The 26,451-nt window shown below is 43.4% G+C and overlaps 1 protein-coding gene and 1 long non-coding RNA gene across 3 annotated transcripts; both read left to right on the top strand.

Moving 5' to 3' along the window:
- Positions 1-3,283: 3,283 nt before the first annotated feature.
- On the top strand, positions 3,284-4,360 carry LOC126629925 (ethylene-responsive transcription factor 2-like). Its single transcript, XM_050300077.1, has one exon. It carries the CDS (start codon positions 3,386-3,388, stop codon positions 4,220-4,222), a length of 837 nt encoding a protein of 278 aa, XP_050156034.1. The 5' UTR covers positions 3,284-3,385; the 3' UTR covers positions 4,223-4,360.
- Positions 4,361-9,841: 5,481 nt separating this feature from the next.
- LOC126629926 (uncharacterized) lies at positions 9,842-10,861 on the top strand. Of its 2 annotated transcripts, XR_007625892.1 has the most exons (3): positions 9,842-10,171; positions 10,255-10,352; positions 10,528-10,861. It is a non-coding gene; the product is annotated as an uncharacterized LOC126629926 (long non-coding RNA). The 2 variants fall into 2 exon arrangements; XR_007625891.1 differs by lacking the exon at positions 9,842-10,171 and having other exon boundaries at positions 10,178-10,352.
- Positions 10,862-26,451: the final 15,590 nt, after the last annotated feature.

Raw genomic sequence — 26,451 nt, 5'->3', positions numbered from 1 at the left:
AGCAGACTTGGCATCACATATTGGGTCACCTTGCCCTCAAAATACTTAAAAACTAGCATCTCAGTCTTGTATTTCAGTTTCCAGTGCTTTAAATAAATATGTGTGCTCCAGTTGTGCTCTAGGCAAAAGTTCCAAGTTGTCTTTTGCTTCTGTTTCTTGTACATCCAATAGGCCTCTGGAGCTCCTGCACTCTGATGTATGGGGTCCTGCCCCACTCATTTCTGTTAATGGATATCGATATTATCTCATTTTTGTTGATGACTACACCAAGTATACTTGGTTTTTTCCTCTCAAGTCTAAATATGATGTCTTTGAAACATTTGTGCAATTCAAAGTGTTAGTGGAAACTTTACTCAGTACTAAGATTGTTATCTTGCGATCTGATTTTGGTGGGGAATTTCTTAGTCTCAAGTTTATCAAGTTTCTTCAAGAACATGGCATTTCCCATCAGTTAAGTTGTCCCCACACACCTGAGCAAAATGGTTGTGCTGAGCGCAAGCACATGCATTTGGTTGAAACTGCTCGAACTCTCCTAGCAGCATCCAAGGTTCCTCATTCTTATTAGGTTGAAGCTTTTGCCACAGCTATCTATCTCATCAATCGGATATCAACAACCACCAACTTCTCACCTTGGGAATTACTATTTCACAGATCTCCAGATTACATCTCATTGAAAATTTTTGGATGCCAATGATTCCCATGGTTGAAACCTTATACAACTTCCAAGCTTGATCCCAAAAGCAAGGAATGTGTCTTTTTGGGGTACAGTTTGAACCACAAAGGCTATAAATGCCTTGATCCTTCCACTGGCAGAGTGTATCTTTCAAGGCATGTTATTTTTGCTGAAGATACATTTCCTTTTGCTCAAAATAATCATCCTCAGCCATTACATTCCAGCTCTAGTTCTTCTCATTTACAACCCTTCAATCCTATTCTAACCACATTGACTTTTCCTTCTCTATCTCAGCCTTCTCCCACTCCGTCTCCTCTCTTATCTCCAAATCCATCTCACCCTCTCCATCCCAATCTCTTCCTGTCCCATCTTCTACTACCTTACCTAACCTTACTCTTCCCTCTCTCCTTCATCCACTTTCTGCACCCTCAATACCTCTCAATACTCATACCATGCAAACCAGATCCAAATCGGGTATTTTTAAACCCAAAGCACTTATGGCAATCAAGTATCCCGTCTTTTCTGATCTCTCTCCCGATTATACTCCATTTACCTATCTTCAAGCCTCCAAACATCCTCATTGGCGTCGAGCAATGCAAGAAGAGCTCAATGCTCTCATTTAAACTGGCACTTGGTCTCTAGTTCCTGCTAATCCCACTCAAAACTTGGTTGGTGCGAAATGGGTGTTTAGAATCAAAAGAAAACCAGATGGTACCATTGATAGGTACAAAGCTCGGCTTGTTGCCAAAGGCTTCCATCAGCAGCAAGGCATTGATTATACTAAGACATTTAGTCCAGTTGCCAAGCCTGTTACTATTCGGTTACTTCTCACTTCGGTTGCCAAGTTTGATTGGTTTCTCAATCAACTTGATGTCAGCAATGCTTTTTTGCATGGTACCTTGACAGAATCTGTGTTCATGATCCAACCACCAGGATTTGAAGACCCTACCAAGCTAAATCATGTTTGTCATCTCCATAAATCTTTGTATGGGCTCAAGCAAGCCCCCAGGGCCTGGTATGACAAGCTCACCACTGCATTGAAGTCTCTGGGTTTCTCAAGTTCCTTAAATGATCATTCTCTATTTGTCAAGAAGGCTTCTGCGTTGATTTTCATTTTGGTCTATGTTGATGATATTATTGTTACTGGACCGAATGCTCAACTCTGCCAAGATATTATTTCTCAGCTCTGTTCTTTATTTCCTGTCAAAGATCTTGGTCCTCTTCATTACTTCCTTGGTATTGAAGTCAAGCGGTCATCATCTGGTATCCTTCTCTCTCAACACAAGTATATTCTCAATCTTCTCTCCAAAGCACACATGGAAGGTTCCAAACCTTTTGTCACTCCTCTTAGTACAACTAAATTGGATCATGACTCTTCTCTGCTTGATAAACCTGAGGAATATAGATCTTTAGTTGGTGGTTTGCAATACTTAACATGGACACGGCCAGATTTGTCTTATGCAGTTAATTTGGTTTGTCAATTTATGCACTGTCCAAGACAAGCTCACTCTCAGGCAGTCAAACGCATTCTCCGATATCTAAAGGGTACTCTGTCTTTTGGCTTATGGTTTCCAAAATGTCCTAAACCTCTTACTCTCAATGCTTTCTCTGATGCCGATTGGGCCGGTTGCAGTCTTGATCGCCGATCTACTGGGGGTTGTGTGTCTATTTGGGTGACACACTTATAAGCTGGAGTGCCAAGAAACAGCCTACTGTGGCTCGATCATCGACCGAAGCTGAATATCGATCCTTGGCTAACACTGCAGCTGAACTGACATGGATATGCAAGCTATTAATTGATGTTAGTCTTGATCTTCCTTCTTCCCCTCAGATTTGGTGTGACAACATTTCTGCCATTTCATTGGCTAGAAATCCAATCTTCCATGCTCGAACCAAGCATGTGGAGATTGATTATCACTACATTCGGGAAAAAGTGCTTGCTAATCAAGTTCAAGTTTTGTTTGTGTGTACTCAAGATCAGGTTGCTGTATCTGCACCAAGGCTCTGTCCAAGCACAGATTCCATCTTCTCAGGAACAAACTCTCCCTTCGGCTACCTCAGTTAGGTTTGAGGAGGGATAATAAGGGTAAAACTGTAAACAGTTAAGGTTGTTATGGTAGTTTTATAATTAGTGAGTGATTAGTTGATGAAGATGTAATTAGTTAGTTATCTAATACTAGTGAGTAACTAGTATATAAGGCATCATTGTGTAACCTTATTGAGATAATGAAATGAAAGGATAATTTTCCTAATAGTTGCTACCGCCAAGACACCAACCAACATTGAGATACAATAATTCAGGCCAAGGATTGACCTGTATTGTGCCACTGCCCACTTGCCATGCTGCAATGTAGCCATTTGAAATCACTGTTTTCGAAATACATAAAAAATAAATGATATGAGTCAGTGACAAATAGATGAATCAATTAATTAAACCCACGAAATTAGTAACTTATTTATTTAGTAAACAAATATTGTAACATGTAATGCATATGGGAAACCTTGATCAATAATGAAGTTTCATGGAAATGATAACAGTACTGGTAAGAAAGTTACAATTATAAGCAATACCTCATTGCCCACGTATAAATACACACAACACAAGGTCTAAACCACTACAACAACAACAATTAGTATCTACAGTACTACTACTACATCCTTCAACCTCCAAAAGCCTATTCAAAACCAATTCCAGTACCCTAACAAATAAAAATGTTTGAAGATATTTGCTTGGTGTCTGATTTTTCTCTTTTGGAGTCGATTCGGCAACACCTTCTCGACGATAATTTCGATACTACTTTGCAAGAATTATCACCAACAGCTTCAGGCAGTCCTCCCCCAATGCACTCCCAGAGTTTAAGCTTCAGCACCCTCTTCTCGACGGAAAGTTGGATGGACATGCCGTTTAAAGTGGAACTGGAAGACACTAATGACGTTGTTGGTTCTCTGTCTGATGGCACAGACGAGTGGAGTCCATCATCAGATCACCATCATGTTGATGTTATTGAGAGCACACCCGTGAAACCAGAGCCTTGGGAGGTTATCAGAGAAGAGATAGTGGTGGTGCGTGAGACTCACACGCCACCGTCGCGGCAGCACTTCAGGGGCGTGAGACGGAGGCCGTGGGGGAAGTACGCGGCGGAGATTAGGGATCCCAAGAAGAACGGGGCCAGAGTGTGGCTTGGGACTTATGAGACGGCTGAGGGTGCGGCATTGGCTTATGACCAAGCCGCTTTTAAGATACGCGGCTCTAAAGCCAAGCTCAACTTCCCTCACCTTATTGGCTCGGAGGGATGTGAGCCGGTTCGAGTAACAGTAAAGCGGCGTGTCCCGGAGTTCTCCACTTCTTCTTCCTCGTCAGAAAGTGGGTCGCCGAAGCCGAAAAGGAGGAATATTGGACTTCGCACGGCGGCTGAAGCCGAGTCGGGTAGCACAAGCCGGGTAGAGATGGTTGAGATGAGCCAGCTAGCTGCTGTTGATCAGTGGCTAGGTGATCTTAACACAACAGTGTCCCCAATGGCACATGAATTATTGATAAGTGGTTTATGATTAATATCTAATGCTGGTTAATTGTTGCATTATTTAGAGTAATTGGAGATTCCCCACGTGTAAAGCGTTGGATTTTTTTTTATTCCACCCTTCCGTTTTGTACATGATCGTTAATGGCGACTAAATTTTTGTGATTTATTAGGTACCTTCCTTTTCCTTTTGGTAGGATATTTTTCTTTTCTTTTTTTTTCTTTTTACATGACTGAAGAAATAAATAATAAATAAAGTATGTAATTGATAGAAGAGTGGTAGAGATCAATATAGGAGGTTTTGGTTTGATACAATAAGAAATAAAGTTAGGGATCCTTAATAGCACATCTCACTTCTTCTTCTTTTTTCTGAACAACGATATTATCTATATTAAGGAGGTGGGGGAGTGGGCTAATCCTCACAATGGTTAGCAATAATATAATTCTAATTCATTTTTGACAAAAATTAAATTTAAGATCTCTCACTTACCAGTGAAAAGAAATACTAATATTTTATTAAAAGGAAATTTGTTATATATAAATTATAAGGATTAATATACTTATCCCATACTGTATTTCATAATTACAGGGCACAAATAGAAATATGGGTAATGTTTGAGAGACCAAACTTTTAAACCAAATTTTGTAAACCAAATGATGTAGTTGTTAATGATTAGATTATTACTGAAATGTTGAGTAATGTGCTTATTTGTTAGAGGTATTCATCAATTTACCCCTGAACTTGTGACCATTGGTCAATTCCCCCTCCTTAACTTTAATTTTGGCCAATTTCCCTCCTCAACTCTCATAATTAGTCAATTCCCCCCCCCCCAACTTTAATTTTGGCCAAATTCCCCCATCAACTCTCATAATTAGTCAATTTGCACCCTACTGTTAATTTTTTTTTTAATTTACCATCTATTCTTCCATTAAGTAGATATCTGCATGACTACATTTGAAGGGCAAAAAAAAGTCAATTTGCACCCTACTATCATTTTCCGTTAAGTAGGTTTCCCTACACCATAACAGAGGTAGACGAGGTGAAGGGAGGAGGTGACGAGTGTGGGCAGCTGCAAACTGCAAAAGCAGCATATCAAATGGATTGAGCTGCAAACAGTGGAGGAGGGAGTCGTTGGCGGCAGTCACAGGCTCGGCTTGGACAAAAGGAAGAACAAGAGAAAGTTCGAAGAAAATGAAGAAGATAGAAGGTGTAGGGAAAATGACTTTTTTGCTCTTTAAAGGCAGTCATACTGATGCAATGAAATTTTGCACTCAAATTAAACCCTCTTTTGACAATTGTAGTATATGTATAAGTAGGGATCGTTCTGGACCGGGGATTGGGAGGGATTGCTAATCTAAACTAAACTGACTTACAAAAAGAAACTTAAAAACACTTAACTAGACTCTATAAACTCAAAACACTTAAAAACACAAACTAAAACAGATTCTAACTAATTAGACACACTAACGTAAAGGGGAATTGGATTTTGGACGATAATAAAGTAAAACAAAACAGAAACTAGAACTAAACAGATTTCCACGAAATTGGTTATTTTGGATGATGGATGGATTAGTTAGAGGTCCGTTCTTCACACATGACACACTTGTACATGAATCGATTTCCAATTGCTTTTCAATAAATTATGATGCTCAACACCCCAGATTAACCGTGTTGATGCACAAAATCAGCGAAGACTTTGGTACAACAGAAAGTGTCAGGTTTTGTGACCTTCGCTTGGTTGCTTCGGTCACTAGTGAGGATAAGTACGTAAATGAATAGAGACAGAGAAGCAAACACAGGATGTACGTGGTTCACCCAGATTGGCTACGTCCACGGAGTAGAGGAGTTCTTATTAGTAGTGAAGGGCTTACACAAGTACAAAGGATCAAGCTCTCAATTTAGTGAGTTCTTGTGAATAGTTTAGTACAAAATGACATTTGGCAATATTGTGGGGGAATGACCCCTATTTATAGAAAAACTTGTAGCTTTGTCACATTGACATGTGTCATGTTATGATTGGTTCTTGATGTCGACACGTGCTGCGCTCTGATTGGCTTCTAATCTTGACACGTGTCGAGTAGTGATTGGCCTCCTGGTCGGAGGGGAACTCTTCTGGGTCCTTGACAGTATAGCGTTGGCCGGTGCTCAGTAGTTTCGGGATTGGTCAAGTATGGTACAAACAGTGCTCCCCTAAGTTCCCGAGTGAGGGAAACTCCTCGGTTGGGGACTTGCAAGATCCAATCCCTTGAGTAATCACGAAACTTCTAAGTACCGAAGTGTGGTCTGATCTTCATCTGCCCTTCTCTGGAAGTACCTTTCCTCCATCCGGGAATGGTGTATTTAGCTGATGTTGACGCACAAGGTAATGTATCAATTTCACTTGAAGCTTAGTTGTAGTTTCGGGCTTGGTCAAGTGCGATACAAACCCTATAGTAGGAGTCCCCCAAGTCGCCGAGCTAGGAGATCTGCCGAAAGAGGTGACAGACAAGGTAAGCAGTCAAACTTCCAAGTAAGCAACCCAGGATCAGAGGTTTGACTTCGGCTTCCGGTTGATTGTTCTCCTTCTCCTTGTCTCTCATTCAACTGCCAGGATAAGGAGAAGCAAATGGATAAGAGATGATATGAGATACTTTTGCTTTTGAAGAAGTAACTTTCCACAGGCTTATTCTTGAACTGTGCTGGAGGGTTTTCTGGTGCCCTTCAGAGTATAAGGCCGACTCAAAAATTTGAGGGTCAAAACAAGTCCATCAAATCTAGAGTACGTTCGACCTTGATGATATGGGATACTTTTGCTGTTGACGGAATAATGAATGTGGTATGGAAAGGTGTCGTGCTGTAGTGATCTGTTTCAGCTCACCGTTGAACCTTCTGCTTCAATCTTTTGCATGGCAGAAGTGGTGTGCAACCTTTGCATTTAAATGGTCCTTCAGAACATTCCTTCATAGTGACTCATCCACGCTTGGCAGCTTCAGTGTAAAGAGCCAATATCTGATCAACTGTCATGAGGTATTTGCCGGTGGAATTCGTGACCTTGACAGCAGTTGAGGATGAGTACTCGAGAGCAATGCTAAGTAAGCAACCAGGCAAAGGCTTCAGGCAGTCAGTTCCAAATTGGAGGTTTGATTTCAGGTTCCGACTGACTGCTCTCTTTCTCCTTGTCCTGCAGGTGTGGACAAGGACAAAGACAAAGACAGGGAGAAAGCATGATATGGGATACTCTTGCTTTCGACCCTGATGATATGAGATACTCTTGTTCTTGGTGTGGCTTATTTGCTGAGGTATTATCGGGGGGAAATAAAGCTGAGTATTTCGAGAGGTTATGTTGAGGGTGCCTTTTCGAATGCAAGAAAGGGTTGAGCATTTTTGCAGGTTTGCCTGTCCGTTGAGGAGGGAGGTCAATGTATATAGGGATTTCCCAATAACAAGTAGTAATGCTATTCCTTTACCCTTCTTGGTCACAGCAATGTAGTGGGAGCTGCCAGCTTCACGTGTTTTAATTTTGTCAGAGCACTTTGAAAAAGTGGTATGTGGTATCTGGAAAGCTGATATTACGTGTGAAGATTACAGACAAGCTTTATCTAAGGAAATCTGGCTCTCGAAGTTCTGAGAGTTGTGCCTCTTCGGTTTTCGAACAAGCAATCCCGTCGAGGATCTGACTCTCGAGATTCGGAAAGCGGTGCTACTCCGGTTTTTGAGAAAGTAATTATGTTGAGAGTCTTTTCTCGAATGTGAGTAAAGGTTAGACGTTCTTGCCAACCTGTCTTGCCGCAAAACACGGAGGTCGACACACATAGGGACTTTCCAGTTGTCAAGCAGTGGTGCTGTTCCTTTACCCTTATGGGTAATAGTAGGGTAGCTGGAACTTTGAAATTCTCGTGCCTAAACTTTGTCAGAGATCTTTGACAAAGTTATATGTGGTACCTGAGGAGTTGATGGTGCATATGGAGAGCGGTGATTGAACAGTAAGATTCACGTGCTTTCTACTTCACCAGAAATCTTCGACAGAGTGCCCGTAATTTCCGCAAAGCTGATTGTGCATGTGACAGGTGCTGACGAGGCTGAAAAAGCAGGTGCTTCTTCGATTTCTGAGATCGGCCCTCGTGGTCTCTGAGCAGCCCAGCTTTTGAGAAAGCAAACGCCTCTTCGATTTCTGAGATCGGTCCTCGTGGTCTCTGAGCAGCCCAGCTTTTGAGAAAGCAAACGCCTCTTCGATTTCTGAGATCGGTCCTCGTGGTCGCTGAGCAGCCCAGCTTTTGAGAAAGCAAACGCCTCTTCGATTTCTGAAGCTCCGTCGAGTGCAGATTTTTATAGAGGCTGACATTAAGTTCCACAACACACTTGAATCTCTACCAGTAGAAGTTCATTTCTTGCACTTCTAAGATCTTGATTTGTCTGACCTCTTCCTTCTTCAACACATTTGAAAATGTCTGGACCCTCCGACCGTCGTTTTGACTTGAACCTTGGAGAAGAGACAGCCACGCCTTCTCCAGACAACATATGGCGCCCATCCTTCATATCCCCTACTGGTCCCCTTACCGTTGGGGATTCTGTGATGAAGAATGATATGACCGCTGCAGTGGTGGCCAGGAACCTTCTCACTCCCAAAGATAACAGACTACTTTCCAAACGGTCTGATGAGTTGGCTGTTAAGGACTCTCTGGCTCTTAGTGTTCAGTGTGCAGGTTCTGTGTCTAATATGGCTCAACGCCTATTTGCTAGAACCCGCCAAGTTGAATCATTGGCTGCTGAAGTGATGAGTCTCAAACAGGAGATTAGAGGGCTCAAGCATGAGAATAAGCAGTTGCACCGGCTCGCCCATGACTATGCTACAAACATGAAGAGGAAGCTTGACCAGATGAAGGAATCTGATGGTAAGGTTTTACTTGATCATCAGCGGTTTGTGGGTTTGTTCCAAAGGCATTTATTGCCTTCGTCCTCTAGGGTTGTACCTGGTAATGAAGCTTCAAATGATGAACCTCCAATGCCTCCTCCTTCTGGGGTTTTGTCAAGTACTGAGGCTCCGGATAACCACCCTCCGGTGCTTTCTCTTTCTGGGGCTCTACCGACTGCTGAGACTTCCCCTAAGCAACCTTTGTGAAGGCTCCCTTTTGTTTGTTTATTTTGACTCATGTATATGTACATATTTGTGGCTTATCGAAAATATTAATAAATAAGCTTTGCTTCATTTCAACATATTGTGTTAAATACACCAAAGCCTTCTTCATAAAGTTCTTTGAATTTTTGCTTTTGTTGAAACCTGTATTGTTGAAGCTTTGTGAGTGAAGCATGTAGTTTGAGGTAGTGTTCCCTTAATTTCCCGAGTGAGGAAAACTTCTCGGTTGGAGACTTGAAAAATCCAAGTCACTGAGTGGTTGTGAGACTGCCGAGTATCAAGGTGCAGTAGCATATGGTGGGAGTCCCCCAAGTCTTCAGGCGAAGAGAGTTGCCGAATGAGGTGTCTCGCGTGTTACTAATTTGTCAAAGTAACGAATCCTTGTTTCGATGTCACACATTCGTATATGCTTTATCTAAAAATATTTCCAACTTTTGTGTGTTTGATGCTGCATGCTATTGACTAGACAAGATCAAGTGCAATTAGTAGCTTTTCTCTCTTTTTCATCTTTTCTTTGGTGGAATTGCTTTTCGTTTCCACTAATCAGCCTGAGTGGATGCAAGATAACACCTTTCTCTATAGCTCAGATTGCAAAGTCGTCTTCATGAAAGTTTTTCCTTATCTTGTGAACTACAACATATCCAAATTTGAGATCCATCGGAGTAGTACAACTTCAGAAATTCAAGTATGATGAGTAACTGTTCATCACTGTTCTGTTAATCCGTCAGACTTGTTGTGAGCTTCGAAACTCCATTTTCTCTTGTTCAGATCAACATACTTTCTTCATCGAAGTTGTTCCTCAGCTTGTGAAATACAACATATCCAAATTTGAGATCCCTCGGAGCAGTATAACTCCAGAAATCCAGGTATGATGAATGACTGGTTATTATTTTTCTGTCAACCCGTCAGATTTGTTGTGAGCTTCGAAACTCCATTTTCTCTTGTTCAGATCGGTATGCTTTCTTCATTGAAGTTGTTCCTCAGCTCGTGAACTACAACATATCCAAATTTGAGATCCCTCGGAGCAGTATAACTCCAGAAATCCAGGTATGATGAATGACTGGTTATTATTTTTCTGTCAACCCGTCAGATTTGTTGTGAGCTTCGAAACTCCATTTTCTATTGTTCAGATCGGCATGCTTTCTTCATTGAAGTTGTTCCTCATCGTCTCTTTCATAACATATAAAAAATTCAGAATGAACTAATGGTTAAATATTTCCAGATCTTCGAAACATCACAGCAGCTTCGAAATCTGCAAGAATCCGACTGTCATGTTTGGAGCTTCAACACTTTAATTTCCGTCGCTCAAACAGAAATGGTTCCTTCTTGAAAGTTGTTCATATGCTCAAGAACTATAGGGTGTCCAAAATTCAGCTCCATTGGAGAAGAGCAGAGGTTGCAGAAATTTGATAGATGAAAGGAGGCGGAAGAGGGAGAGAGAGAAAAAGTCTCTTGGGTTGGATTTCTATTTTGGGGCAGATTCCAATTTTTGTAGCACCTTCATTATTGATGAATTGCTTGTACTTTTGTCCATTATGAAACTTGGGACTTTGGCTTGTTGTTGGATCTATTATAATATGTTTGGGAACATATATAAGTGAATAAATAAGAAGGAAAATTTTGGGCCCTTGTGGGTGTAAAACAAAAAATGTTTATGTTTACCCAAGTGTTTTTGTACAAGTTCAAGGGCATCTTGGGTTTTGTGAACAAAATTTGTTTATTTGGAGCAAGGTTTTGTGTTGAAGCTTTGTAGGTGAAGCTTTGGTGTTGAAGCTTTGTAGATGAAGCTTTCGAGGTGAAGCTTTGATGGTGAAGCTTTGTAGATGAAGCTTTCTGGGTGAAGCTTTGATGGTGAAGCTTTGTAGATGAAGCTTTGTAGATGAAGCTTTCTAGGTGAAGCTTTGATGGTGAAGCTTTGTAGATGAAGCTTTGTAGATGAAGCTTTCGAGGTGAAGCTGTGATGGTGAAGCTTTGTAGATGAAAGTATGTAGAGGGAGCTTTATAGGTGAAGATTTTTTAGGTGAAGCTTTGTAGGTGAAGCTTTTTTAAGTGAAGCTTTTCGGGTGAAGTTTTTTTTTGGGTGAAGCTTTGTGGGTGAAGCTTTTTAGGTGAAGCTTTGTGGGTGAAGCTTTGGAGGTGAAGCTTTTCGGGTGAAGCTTTTTGGGTGAAGCTTTTTAGGTGAAGCTTTGTGGGTGAAGCTTTGGAGGTGAAGCTTTTCGGGTGAAGCTTTTTGGATGAAGCTGTTTTTTTTTTTTTTTTTTTTTTTTTTTTTTGGTGCTTGACACGGTCTTCATTTGCTTGTTTTGTAGTGACTGTGGAAGACGGATTGCTTTCTGATTGAGAAGGGTTCCGGCATCGCTTGCTATGAATGTAAAAGAGTGAGGGCTGAGTTGGCTAAATTACCTCTTTATTGAATTCATTGCCAAATGGCCTTCATTACATAGGATGCCGAACAGCTATAGCTCAACACTTGTACATCGTGAGTCTATTTGTAGTAGTACTTCAAGTGATCAGCGTTCCATGGATGGCCAAGGGTCTTGCTATCGGAGCTTCTAAGTGTGTAAGAGCCATGGCGACTGATGCCAATGACTTCATACGGTCCATCCCAATTTGGACTAAGTGTGCCTTCACTCGGGACTCTGTCGCAGAGTAATCTTTTCTTTAAGACCCAGTCTCCTATTTTGAAAGAACGAGGCTTGACCCTAGAGTCATAATAGTTGGAGATGCGCTGCTTGTAGGCGACATTCCTCAAGTGAGCTTGGTTTCTGTGTTCCTCGACTAAATCCAAGTTGAGAGTGAGTTGTTTGTCATTTTCACTTTGAATGTAGTTCTGGACTCGGAATGTTGCTTGCTCGAGCTCAACAGGGACAACCGCCTCTGTGCCAAAGGCAAGTGAGAATGGAGTTTCTCCTGTTGAAGTTTGATATGAAGTGCGATATGACCAAAGAACTTGGGGTACAAATTCTGGCCAACAGCCTTTAGCTTTGTCCAAGCTGGTTTTCAAAGTGCGCTTGATTATTTTGTTGATGGCCTCAACTTGTCCATTAGACTGGGGATGAGCTGGAGAGGCAAAGCATAAGTTGATGTTGAACTTAGAGCAGAACAACCTGAACTTCTTGTTGTCAAACTGTCGCCCATTGTCAGTGACTATCGCATTGGGAATGCCGAATCTACAAAGGATGTTCTTCCACACGAAGTCTTCTATCTTTGCCTCAGTAATGGTTGCCAAGGGTTCTACTTCGGCCCACTTTGTGAAGTAGTCCACTGCAACGACTGCGTAACAGACTTTGCCCTTCCCTGCCGGCATTGGGCCGATCAAATCAAGTCCCCACTGGGCGAAGGGCCAAGGGCTGATCATAGGAGTAAGAGGCTCTGGAGGGGAATGAGGAATAGTCGCATATCGTTGACATTTGTCACATGAGCGGGATACTTTGATGGCATCCTGGTGGAGTGTTGGCCAGTAATATCCTTGGCGAAAAGTCTTGTGTGCTAGGGACCGAGATCCAGCATGATCTCCACAGACTCCCTCATGTATTTCCCGAAGGACGATTTCCGCCTCGGCAGGCGTAAGACACCTTAAGTATGGCAGGCTAAAACCTCGCTTGTAGAGTTGGTCATTAATGATCAGGTAGCGGGCAGACTTGTATCGAATCTGCTTAGCTTGGACTTTGTCAATTGGGAGGGTGCCATGAGCAAGGAATTTATAAATTGGGGTGATCCAACTATCTTCTTGTTGTAAATTGTACACCTCCGCGACCATGGTGCTTGGTTCTGCCAACAATTCGACATGAATTTTTCTCCCAATCTTGTCTTCCACTGCCGAGGCGAGGCGAGCCAAAGCGTCTGCATGACTGTTTGCCGCTCGAGGAACTTGGGTGATCTGGTAGTGGAAGTGCTTGAGCAAAAGTCGCGTTTGCGCAAGATATGCTGCCATGGAGCTGTCCTTAGCATCAAAGTTGTTGGTAACCTGGTTGACCACTAATTGGGAGTCACTGAAAATATCAATTTGTTTAACCCCGAGGTGTTTGGCCAAACGTAATCCTGCTAGAAGGGCTTCATACTCGGCCTCATTGTTTGATGCCTTGAATTTGAAACGAAGAGCATACTCCATTGATACTTTGTCGGGCGTAGTCAAGACTAGTCCCGCTCCACAGCCCTGTTGGTTGGATGAGCCATCAACATACAGACTCCATGCTGGGGTTGTTGGTTCTATCTTCTGAGCTTCCGAGGGTAATGAAGCCACTGCTTCAGGTGTAGAAGCAATGTCAACCGGATATGTGAAGTCGGCAATGAAGTCTGCCACTGCTTGGCCCTTCTCAGCTGGCTTTGGTTGGTAGGAGATGTCAAACTCACCCAATGCTATCGCCCATTTGATCATTCGTCCAGACGTGTCAGGACTCTGGAGTATCTGTCGAAGAGGGTGATTGGTAAGCACGATGATGGCGTGTGCTTGGAAATAAGGGCGAAGTTTCCGAGCAGACATGACCAATACTAGAGCTAATTTCTCAATGTTGGAGTATCGTGTCTCCGCATCTTGTAGGGCCTTGCTAGCGTAGTAGACGGGCCGTTCGACACTACTGTCCATTCGAATAAGAACAGAACTGACTGCTGAAGCCGAAACCGATAGATAGATGATGAGAGTGTCACCAACTTCTGGTTTGGAGAGCAGAGGGGCTTTACTCATATACTCTTTGAGGTCCCTGAATGCCTTGGCACATTCCTCCGTCCATGTAATGTACTTCTTATTTCCCTTGAGTGCTTTGAAGAAAGGAGCACATCTGTCTGTGGCCTTAGAGATGAATCTGGTTAAGGCTGCCACCTTGCCAGTAAGGCTTTGGATGTCTTTTGAAGTTATTGGCTCTTTCATGTCGAGGATTGCTTTGATCTTTTTAGGGTTAGCTTCAATGCCTCGTTGGCTAATCATGAAGCCTAAGAATTTGCCAGAGCCCACGCCGAAGGCACATTTGTTGGGGTTCAACCTCATTCGATACCTCTTTAGAATGGTGAAAGTTTCAGATAGGTTGGTGATGTGTTGGTCAGCATGTTTGCTTTTGACTAGCATATCATCAACGTAAACTTCCATGTTCTTCCCAATTTGTTCGGCGAACATTGAATTGACCAGTCTCTGATAAGTTGCTCCTGCATTCTTTAGGCCGAAAGGCATGACTTTATAGCAATATAGTCCCCTGTCAGTAGTGAAGGCCGTGTGTTCTTGGTCTGAGGGGTTCATGAGGATTTGGTTGTATCCTGAATAAGCGTCCATAAAGCTCAAGAGCTCACACACTGCCGTAGAGTCTATAAGCCTGTCAATAAGAGGAAGAGGGAAACTATCTTTCGGACACCCTTTGTTTAGGTCGGTGTAGTCAACACACATCCTCCACAAGACCTTTTGAAGCGAAAGACTTTCTTTGGTCGGATTTTTCCTAACAAGGACCACATTTGCTACCCATGTCGGGTAATTGACTTCGCGGACAAAGCCTATGCCTTTGAGTTTTTCAACTTCTGCTTTCATTGCCTCGTATCGTTCAGCGTCATAAGATCTTCGCTTCTGTCTCACCGGCTTGATCTTGGGGTCAATACTCAAACGATGACAGATGACATCGGGAGAGATGCCTGGCATGTCCTCGTATGACCAGGCGAAGACTTCAGTGTTCTCTTTCAAAAAAGATATCAATGCTAACCGAAGGGGTGGTGACAATGTGGTGCCAATCTTCACCATACGATCTGGATAATCTCTTGAGATAGGTACCTTCTCCAACTCTTCAGCAGGTTGGGCTTGCTGGGTGAAAGAGTCATCTCGAGGATCATCGGGTTGATTGTTGCTATCAGGAAGATCCAAGTTCGCTTCATCTAGGCTGGTCTTTGTGACTTGGTCATGTACAGACAGGGTTTCCTTGGGTCCGGGCAAGTGTTGTTGCTTAACTGAAGTGTTGTAACATGATCGTGCAGTAAGCTGATCTCCTCTGATGTAGCCGTTGCCATGGGGGGTTGGAAATTTCATCAACAGCATATGCGTGGATACCATAGCCTTGAGATCATTGATGCCTGTGCGCCCAAAGATGACATTGTATGCCGTTGGGCAGTCAACCACTAGGAAGTTAGTGGTAATGGTAGCCGTGTAAGGGCCTGTACCAATAGTAAAGGGTAAATGTATGCTCCCTAAGGGTTGCACGATATCACCGGAGAAGCTTATCAGAGGAGAAATCGAGCGATCGAGCAAGTGTTCAGCTACACTGAGTGCCCTGAAAGCTTCGGCAAACATGATATTGACCGAAGCCCCTGTGTCTACGAGGATTCGTCGAACATCAAAGTTGGCTATGTGAGCCTCCACGATCAATGGGTCGTTATGAGGGTAGATGATGCCTCTTTCTTCCTCAGGGTAGAAACATATCGGATCCCAGTTAGGCTTTTGATACTTCCCTCCCCTGATGTCTTCCACGTGAAACACTTGATGACCAGGCCTCAGAATTCGTTCACTGTTTTTCATGGCCCTATTGGAAGATTCAGATATGGGTGTGTCGCCGCTTATGGAATATATGACATTCACCTGGCGTTGGTTACGGTTATCCCTTTGAGGGTGAAGGAGGAATTGATCAATTTTTCCTTCTCGTGCCAAAGCTTCAATACGATCACGGAGGATGATACATTTCTCGCTATCATGGCCGTTATGCTCATGGTAGCAACAAAACATGCCCGCGTTATTCGGGGGCGTGTAATCTGGGTGCCTCGGCTTTGGCTTTGGTATCAGGTGAGCTATGCTGGGGTAAATGGCCGCGCATGTGGCATTCAAGAGCGTGTATGTCTCATACCTTGGGGTAGGGGGTATCTTGACGCGGGTTTGACCCACTGCATTGACTGCCTGGGGGCGAGCGTTATTGTGGCGATACCCTTGGTTATCGGGATAGTGTCCCTTACTCTTTTTACTGGAAGGAGAGTGGTGAGGATGGAAATCCTTCCTCTTGCCTTGAAATTGATATGTCTGTTGATTCGGTGAAGCATTATGCAAGGCATGGGGAGGTGCCACTGCTGTTTGGAAAGTCGAGGTCTTCTCATTTAGGTGAGTCTGGCTTCCACCTCCCACTTGTTGATAAAGGATGGTTGTAGGGGGTTTCTCCTGATATGTCTTTGCCTCGGCGGAGGCATGGTTATAAGCATGCGCCATCACCTCAGAGTAAGTCTTCCAAGTATTGGCATTGATCATGTATTTAAAGAAACAATCACGTAGGCCTGCCGTGAAGGCTTTGAGGGCAGTCTTGTCGTCTGCCTCGGCACACCGGGAGTATTCATGGCTGAAGCGGCCAGCATACATACGTAATGACTCGTCTGGCTTCTGGCGGATAGTGTACAGGTCATCTGCAGAGTGCAAGCGATCGGTTTGGAAAATGTGTTGGGAAACAAATAGTTTCCTCAATTCCTCAAATGAGTCTACCGTCTCAGGTGTAAGACGACAATACCAATTTAGAGCTCCGCCAGAGAGGGTGGAGGGGAAGAGAAGACATCGCTCTTCGTCGGTGTGCATCCGGTATGCCATGGTGGACTCAAAGAGGTTAAGGTGCTCAATCGGGTCCTCTTTTCCAGTATAAAGTTGCAAGCCAAGCTTTTGCTTTGTCTTTGCTTGAAGGGGGGTGTTGAGGATCCTCCTTGTAAGAGGGCCAGGCCTGGGTTGGTTCCAGTCAGGTATTTCAGCCTGACGTTCAGCCTTCAACTTGTTTACTTCCTCAAGAAGTTGTAGGACAAGGGGGTCCTGAGCGGAGTTATGTGTCACTGGAGCTTTCTTTCGTAAATCTCCATCTCCTATTGGAATTAGGAAGGTTTGATCATGGGCATGTGATTTTTCCCTGGACTCGCTGTACTGGCTTCCAGGGTATGTCTGTCGGAACACCTCTGAGTCCCCTGTACCCTCATGTCTCTTTAGGACTTGTTGCCCATTCTCCAAATTGGTGGCCGGCTTGGGCCGTGGCAGGGGACCGAGTCTCTCAGAAATCCTTGGGTCATTAATCTTTGAGCTTATATGGATGGAATTCTCTCGACGTTGCTTCAGGAAATCCCGACAATCGCGAAAGACGGCTTTCGATCCTTCTGCCCCTTCAGCAAAGAGGTGTCCCCTCCACTTCTCATGGTTCGGGTCGAAGCAACTGGGTTAAGAGAAGCCTCATGTTGATTATCAAGTCGAGGGGTAATATGTTCCCTATCAGGGATATCTATGTCGAATGCATGTGACCCTCCATGTTGGAGGGCACCTAGTTGATGGTTGACTTCCACGGGGGCAACAAGCTCGCGTGTCTGAGCTTGCCTAGCTTCGTGGAGTGTCTCGAAGAGCTTCTCATATTGCTCCTGGAGGACCTCATTCCTCATTGCTATCTTGTTGTTCTGAGCTTCCAACTCATCGACTTTAGCTTGACGAAGAACTCGTTTTCCTTCCTTCTTTCGTTGTTTCGCACTATGTGCAAGGGGGGTGTCATTCTGTGTGCTGTGGTTTCCTTCGCTTCCCATGTTGGAGAGGGATGCCTGGTCAAAAGAAAGTGTACGAATGATAGAAACCAGCTTGACACAGCTGAAGAGAGTAGGAATAAGTGTCGTTTCCCACAGACGGCGCCAAATGTTGATGCACAAAATCAGCGAAGACTTTGGTACAACAGAAAGTGTCAGGTTTTGTGACCTTCGCTTGGTTGCTTCGGTCACTAGTGAGGATAAGTACGTAAATGAATAGAGACAGAGAAGCAAACACAGGATGTACGTGGTTCACCCAGATTGGCTACGTCCACGGAGTAGAGGAGTTCTTATTAGTAGTGAAGGGCTTACACAAGTACAAAGGATCAAGCTCTCAATTTAGTGAGTTCTTGTGAATAGTTTAGTACAAAATGACATTTGGCAATATTATGGGGGAATGACCCCTATTTATAGAAAAACTTGTAGCTTTGTCACATTGACATGTGTCATGTTATGATTGGTTCTTGATGTCGACACGTGCTGCGCTCTGATTGGCTTCTAATCTTGACACGTGTCGAGTAGTGATTGGCCTCCTGGTCGGAGGGGAACTCTTCTGGGTCCTTGACAGTATAGCGTTGGCCGGTGCTCGGTAGTTTCGGGATTGGTCAAGTATGGTACAAACAAACCGTGATGCACAAATTAACCCTCAGATTTTCCTTTACTCATTGAATTGGATGAATGCATGCGACAACCCAAATCATTCTCTAAAAGTCCCCTATATGAATGCATAATAGAGATACAATCAGAGATCATTATGTTCAATGAAAATCATAAGTGTTGACGAGGCAATTATAACTATGAATGCATGATACAATTGCCAAGAATTCAATTAATGCGATTGTGATAAACAACCTTCACTACTCATGAATATAAACTTGTAACGATTAGGTGAAACTCATTTATATTCTAGCATCTAATTCATGCATGAAAACTAAGTATGCATCCTTAATAAACATACAAGAATCAGTTATGAATAAGATAGATAATTGAATTGCAATCACAACTTATCAAATCACAATTGGAAGAAATCAATTCAAATCTCAAGCATGTTCATGGCTTCAAACTTCCCCCTAACTAAATAGGGGTTTACCCACTCATAATTGCAACAAAATTAGAAAATAACAAAGTAGACATTGAAAGCAAGAACGAAGTACACCTAAAACGCTCCAAAGTTCCAAGCTTGAAACGTCAAGGACCTTTGTTTTCACCACCTTGTTGTAGCACAAGTGTCTAGGATGTGTATGGATATATGGATGGGATGGATTTATGTGGCTGAATTGTGTTTGTGAATTGTTGGATGGGGGTCACGGCCAAAGATATGAAAGTGTGTGTTTGTGGGATGTGAGGGAAATGAATGGATGAAGATAGTATTTGTGTTGTGAATGTTGCTCCCCCCTAACTAAATATCTACACACTTGTATATATATGAATTTTAGGCTTATGTGGTGGTAAAAAGGGTGGTGAATGGTTAAGAATAAAAGACACAACTTGCGGCAGATTTGAATCAAAACACTTCCAGTTGTCCGTGCAGTTTGCATGTGTTTCTATGAGTGATGTCTCCCTTTTTTGCATATGGCATGTGTGAATGATGTCTCCACTTTCTTTTCTTCCAAACTGTCCGTCTTCCTTCTCTTATTTTTCTGCTTGAAATTGTAGAATGTGAAGTAATCATCAAAGGTTGTTGCTGCACAAGTATGAAAAATGGTGCCAAATCCTCTTGTGCGTGTGTGTGCTGGCCACTCCTTCTTTCTTTATTTCCTGCTGCCCATGCCATGTGTTGTCCATGTCATCTTTGTTCTTGTGGCTGAAAGCATCTCCTTTCTTGCATGTGCCATGTCTTTCCATGTGATCTATCCCTCTCTTGTCGTGCATTAGTCCTTCTTTGCATGTGTGTGTCTCTTTTTTCATGTGTGTGTTGTCATCTTTGTTTCTCCTTTGCACATGCCGTGTGCTGTCCATGTTTAGATCCCCTTTGCATTTGCACACTTGCTTCAACATTTCAGCCACAAACCACTATACTTTCTATCCATGCCGTGTGTTTCTTTGCCTTTGCATGTGGGTGTCTTTGCATGTACCTTGTATGATGTTGTCCATCACATGGCAGCTATGATGTTTGTTAGTTGTAGGTCACACACTTATACACATATGCTGAATTCTAATCTTCCCAAAACGTCCATCCTCATGTCTCCAAGTGCATGCAATCCATTTCATCCCAAAATTGCTCCAAAATGCACCAAAATGCACTTTTCTTACCATCTTTGTTATTAGGACCTACAAACATACGAAAATGGTTTAAAACACTCTGATAAGCAATAACTAACTAAGTAAGTGTAAGAAAACATGTTAACTAAGTCGCATAAATATGCTCCTATCAAATTCCCCCACACTTAGCTTTTGCTAGTCCTCGAGCAACAACAACAACAACAACAACAAAGCCTTTTCCCACTAAGTGGGGTCGGCTATATGAATCCTAGAACGCCATTGCGCTCGGTTTTGTGTCATGTCCTCCGTTAGATCCAAGTAATCAAGTCTTTTCTTAGGGTCTCTTCCAAAGTTTTCCTAGGTCTTCCTTTACCCCTTCGGCCCTGAACTTCTGTCCCGTAATCACATTTTCGAACCAGAGCGTCAGTAGGCCTTCTTTGCACATGTCCAAACCACCGGAACCGATTTTCTCTCATATTTCCTTCAATTTTGGCTACTCCTACTTTACCTTGGATATCCTCATTCCCAATCTTATCCTTTCTCGTGTGCCCATACATCCCACGAAGCATCCTCATCTCCGCTACACCCATTTTGTGTACGTGTTGATGCTTCACCGCCCAACATTCTGTGCCATACAACATCGTTGGCCTTATTGCCGTCTTATAAAATTTTCCCTTGAGCTTTAGTGGCCTACGACGATCACACAACACGCCGGATACACTCTTACACTTCATCCATCCAGCTTGTATTCTATGGTTGAGATCTCCATCTAATTCTCCGTTCTCTTGCAAGATAGATCCTAGGTAGCGAAAACGGTCACTTTTTGTGATCTTCGCTAGATTGCTCCGGTCATTAGTGTGGATAAGTATATAAATGGATAGAGATAGGAAAGAAAACACAAGATGTACGTGGTTCACCCAGATTGGCTACGTCCACGGAATAGAGGAGTTCTCATTAATTGTGAAGGGTTTACACAAGTACATAGGTTCAAGCTCTCCTTTAGGGAGTACAAGTGAATGATTTAGTACAAATGACATTAGGAAATATTGTGGGAGAATGATCTCGTAACCACGAAACTTCTAAGTACCGGAGTGTGGTATCGTCTTGACTTTCCTTATCTGTCTCATAGGTAGATGTGGAATCTTCTCTGGAAGTACTCTTCCTCCATCCAGGGGTGGTATCTGTAACTGGTGGAGATGCACAAGGTAATGTATCAATGTCACTTGAAGCTTACTTGTAGTTTCAAGCTTGGTCAAGCGCGATACAAACCATGTAGTAGGAGTCCCCCAAGTCGCCGAGCTAGGGGATCTGCTGAAAAAGGTAACAGACAAGGTAAGCAATCAGAGCTCCGGCTGATTGTTCACATTCTCCCTATCTTGCAGGCAGCATGAAGGATAAAGAGAAGAAAAATGAGAAGAGATGATATGGGATACTTTTGCTTTTGAAGAAGTAACTTTCCACAGGCTTATTCTTGAACTGGGCTGGAGGGTTTTCTGGTTTCCTCCAAAGTATAAGGCCGACTGAAGAATTTGAGGGTCAAAACAAGTCCATCAAATCTAGAGTACGTTCGACCCTGCTGATATGAGATACTTTTGCTTTTGACAGAGTAGTGGATGTATCGGCACGTGTGCTGTTACGCTTGTCTCCACATGCTTCCTTGTATCCTTCTCAGTTGCCCTATCTGTTCCTCAGGCAGATGCGGTATCTTCCCTGGAAGCATAAGATGTTGAAAATGAGTACTCGAGAGCAATACCAGGGTAAGGGGTTCCAGGCAGTCAGTTCCTGGCTGGAAGCTTGATTCCAAGTGCTGACTGATTGCTCTCTTTCTCCTTGTCTTGCAGGTAAGAACAAGGCTAAAGGAAAAGACAGGGAAAAAGCATGATATGGGATACTCTTGCTTTTAACCCTGATGATATGAGATATTCTTGCTCTAGTATAGCTTGTTTACAGAGGTATTATCGGGGGGAAAGAAAGCTGAATATTTCGAAAGGCTTCGTTGGGACCCTCTCAGATAAGAGGAAGGGTTGAGCATTTTTGCAGGTCTGCCTGTCCGTTAGGGATGGAGGTCGACATATATAGGAGTCTCCCTAACATCAAGTAATAATGTTATTCCTTTACCCTGCTTGGTCATAGCACGGTAGTGGGAGCTGCCAGCTTCACAAGTTTTAACTCTGTCAGAGCACTTTGAAAAAATGGTCTGTGGTATCTGGAAAGCTGATGTTGCGTGTGAAGATTACAGACAAGCTTTATCCAAGGAGATCCGGCTCTTGAAGTTGGGAAAGTGGTGCCTCTTCGGTTTTCGAACAAGCAATCCTGTCGGGATCTGGCTCTCGAGATTCGGAGAACGATGCCTCTTCGATTTTTGAGAAAGCAATCATGCTGGGGGTCTGGCTCTCGAGATTCGGAGAGCGGTGTCTTCGATTTTTGAGAAAGTAATCATGTTGGGAGTCTGGCTCTCGAGATTCGGAGGGCGGTGCCTCTTCGATTTTGGAGCAAGCAATCTTGTTGGGAGTGTTTTCTCGAATATGAGTAAAGGTTGGGCATGTTTGCTAGTCTACTTTGCCACGAAGCACAGAGGTTGACACACAGGGACTTTCCAATTATCCAGCAGTGGTACTGTTCCTTTACCATCTCTTCGATTTTTGAGAAAGTAATCATGTTAGGAGTCTGGCTCTCGAGATTCGGAGGGCGGTGCCTCTTCGATTTTGGAGCAAGCAATCTTGTTGGGGGTGTTTTCTCGAATGTGAGTAAAGGTTGGGCATGTTTGCTAGTCTACCTTGCCACGAAGCACAGAGGTTGACACACAGGGACTTTCAAATTATCCAGCAGTGGTACTGTTCCTTTACCCTCTCTTCGATTTTTGAGAAAGTAATCATGTTGGGAGTCTGGCTCTCGAGATTCGGAGGGCGATGCCTCTTTGATTTTGGGGCAAGCAATCTTGTTGGGAGTGTTTTCTCGAATGTGAGTAAAGGTTGGGCATGTTTGCTAGTCTACCTTGCCATGAAGCACAGAGGTTGACACACCGGGACTTTCCAATTATCCAGCAGTGGTACTATTCCTTTACCCTTGTGGGTAATAATATGGTAGCTAGGCCTTCAAAATTTATGTGTCTAAACTTTGTTAGTGTTGTTTCTTTGCTATTCTTTTACCCTTCTTGGTCAGAGCGATGTAGTGAGAGTTGCAAGCTTCACGTGTCTCGACTTTGTCAGAGAACTTTGGCAAAGTTATATATGGTACCCATGAGCTACTGTTGCGTGTGGGAAGTGGGTGATTAAACAGTACGATTCATGTGCTTTCTACTTCGCCAGAAATCTCGACAGAATGCCCATAATTTCCGCAAAGCTGAGTGTGCGTGTGACAGGTGCTGACAAGGCTGGAAAAGTAGGTGCCTCTTCGATTTCTGAGATCGGCCCTCGTGGTCTCTGAGCAGCCCAGCTTTTGAGAAAGCAAACCTCTTCGATTTCTGAGATCGGCCTTCGTGGTCTTTGAGCAGCCCAGCTTTTGAGAAAGCAAACGCCTCTTCGATTTCTGAGATCGACCCTCGTGGTCTCTGAGCAGCCCAGCTTTTGAGAAAGCAAACGCCTCTTCGATTTCTGAAGCTTCGTCGAGTGCAGATTTTTATAGAGGCTGACATTAAGTTCCAAAGCACACTTGAATATCCACCAGTAGAAGCTCCATTCTTGCACTTCTAAGATCTTGATTTGTCCGACCTCTTCTCTCTTCTACACCTTTGAAAATGTCTGGCCCCTCCGACCGTCGTTTTGACTTGAACCTTGTTGAAGAGGCAGCCCCGCCTTCTCCAGACAACATATGGCGCCCATCCTTCGTCTCCCCTACTGGTCCTCTTACCGTTAGGGATTCCGTGATGAAGAATGATATGGCCGCTGCGGTAGTGGCCAGGAACCTTCTCACTCCCAAAGATAACAGACTACTTTCCAAACGGTCTGATGAGTTGGCTGTTAAGGATTCTCTGGCTCTTAGTGTTCAGTGTGTAGGTTCTGTGTCTAATATGGCCCAACGCCTATTTGCTCGAACCCGCCAAGTTGAATCATTGGCGGCTGAAGTGATGAGTCTCAAACAGGAGATTAGAGGGCTCAAGCATGAGAATAAACAGTTGCACCGGCTCGCACATGACTATGCTACAAACATGAAGAGGAAGCTTGACCAGATGAAGGAATCTGATGGTCAGGTTTTACTTGATCATCAGAGATTTGTGGGTTTGTTCCAAAGGCATTTATTGCCTTCGTCTTCTGGGGCTGTACCGCGTAATGAAGCTCCAAATGATCAACCTCTGATGCCTCCTCCTTCTAGGGTTCTGTCCAGTACTGAGGCTCCGAATGATCCCCCTCCGGTGCCTTCTCTTTCTGGGGCTCTACCGACTGCCGAGACTTCTCCTAAGCAACCTTTGTGAAGGCTCCCTCTTGTTTGTTTATTTTGACTCAAGTATATGTACATATTTGTAATTTATCAGGGATATCAATAAATAAGCTTTCCTTCATTTCAACGTATTGTGTTAAATCACCAAAGCCTTCTTCGCTAAGTTCTTTGAATTTTCTTTTGTTGAAGCTTGTATGTTGGAGCTTTGTGAGTGGAGCATGTAGGTTGAGGTAGTGTTCCCTTAATTTCCCGAGCGAGGACAACTTCTCGGTTGGAGACTTGGAAAATCCAAGTCACTGAGTGGGATCGGCTATATGAATCTTAGAACGCCATTGTGTTCTGTCCTGTGTCATGTCCTCCGTTAGATCCAAGTACTCTAAGTCTTTTCTTAGGGTCTCTCTCAAAGTTTTCCTGGGTCTTCCTCTACCCCTTCGGCCCTGAACCTCTGTCCCATAGTCGCATCTTTTAATCGGAGCGTCATTAGGCCTTCTTTGCACATGTCCAAACCACCGTAATCGATTTTCTCTCATCTTTCCTTCAATTTCGGCTACTCCTACTTTACCCCGGATATCCTCATTCCTAATCTTATCCTTTCTCGTGTGCCCACACATCCAACGAAGCATCCTCATCTCCGCTACACCCATTTTGTGTACGTGTTGATGCTTCACCGCCCAACATTCTATGCCATACAGCATCGCCGGCCTTATTGCCGTCCTATAAAATTTTCCCTTGAGCTTCAGTGGCATACGGCGGTCACACAACACGCCGGATGCACTCTTCCACTTCATCCATCCAGCTTGTATTCTATGGTTGAGATCTCCATCTAATTCTCCGTTCTTTTGCAAGATAGATCCTAGGTAACGAAAACGGTCGCTCTTTGGTATTTCTTGATCTCCGATCCTCGCCCCTAACTCGTTTTGGCCTCCATTTGCACTGAACTTGCACTCCATATATTCTGTCTTTGATCGGCTTAGGCGAAGACCTTTAGATTCCAACACTTCTCTCCAAAGGTTAAGCTTTGCATTTACCCCTTCTTGAGTTTCATCTATCAACACTATATCGTCTGCGAAAAGCATACACCAAGGAATATCATCTTGAATATGTCTTGTTAACTCATCCATTACCAACGCAAAAAGGTAAGGACTTAAGGATGAGCCTTGATGTAATCCTACAGTTATGGGAAAGCTTTCGGTTTGTCCTTCATGAGTTCTTACGGCAGTCTTTGCTCCTTCATACATATCCTGTATAGCTTGGATATATGCTACTCGTACTCCTTTCTTCTCTAAAATCCTCCAAAGAATGTCTCTTGGGACCCTATCATACGCTTTTTCCAAATCTATAAAGACCATGTGTAAATCCTTTTTCCCATCTCTATATCTTTCCATCAATCTTCGTAAGAGATAGATTGCCTCCATGGTTGAGCGCCCTGGCATGAACCCGAATTGGTTGTCCGAAACCCGTGTCTCTTGCCTCAATCTATGCTCAATGACTCTCTCCCAGAGCTTCATTGTATGACTCATTAGCTTAATACCCCTATAGTTCATGCAATTTTGTACATCGCCCTTATTCTTGTAGATAGGCACCCAAGTGCTCGTTCGCCACTCATTTGGCATCTTCTTCGTTTTCAAAATCCTATTGAAAAGGTCAGTGAGCCATGTTATACATGTCTCTCCCAAAACTTTCCACACTTCGATTGGTATATCGTCTGGGCCTACTGCTTTTCTATGCTTCATCTTCTTCAAAGCTACAACCACTTCTTCCTTCCGGATTCTACGATAAAAAGAGTAGTTTCTACACTCTTCTGAGTTACTCAACTCCCCTAAAGAAACACTCCTTTCATGTCCTTCATTGAAAAGATTATGAAAATAACCTTTCCATCTGTCTTTAACCGCGTTCTCTGTAGCAAGAACCTTTCCATCCTCATCCTTGATGCACCTCACTTGGTTTAGGTCCCTTGTCTTCTTTTCCCTTGCTCTAGCTAGTTTATAGATATCCAACTCTCCTTCTTTGGTATCTAGTCGTTTATACATATCGTCATAAGCCGCTAACTTAGCTTCTCTCACAGCTTTCTTCGCCT

The sequence above is a fragment of the Malus sylvestris genome, chromosome 7 (genome assembly GCF_916048215.2).
Source record: "Malus sylvestris chromosome 7, drMalSylv7.2, whole genome shotgun sequence".
NCBI lineage: Eukaryota > Viridiplantae > Streptophyta > Magnoliopsida > Rosales > Rosaceae > Malus > Malus sylvestris.
The sequence above is the reverse complement of the archived record's forward strand: the minus strand, read 5'-3'. Positions and strand labels throughout refer to the sequence as shown.

What these genes read in the sequence shown, in the direction of transcription:
- LOC126629925 (XM_050300077.1), top strand. Translation starts at nt 3,386, where the DNA reads ATGTTTGAAGATATTTGCTTGGTGTCTGATTTTTCTCTTTTGGAGTCG.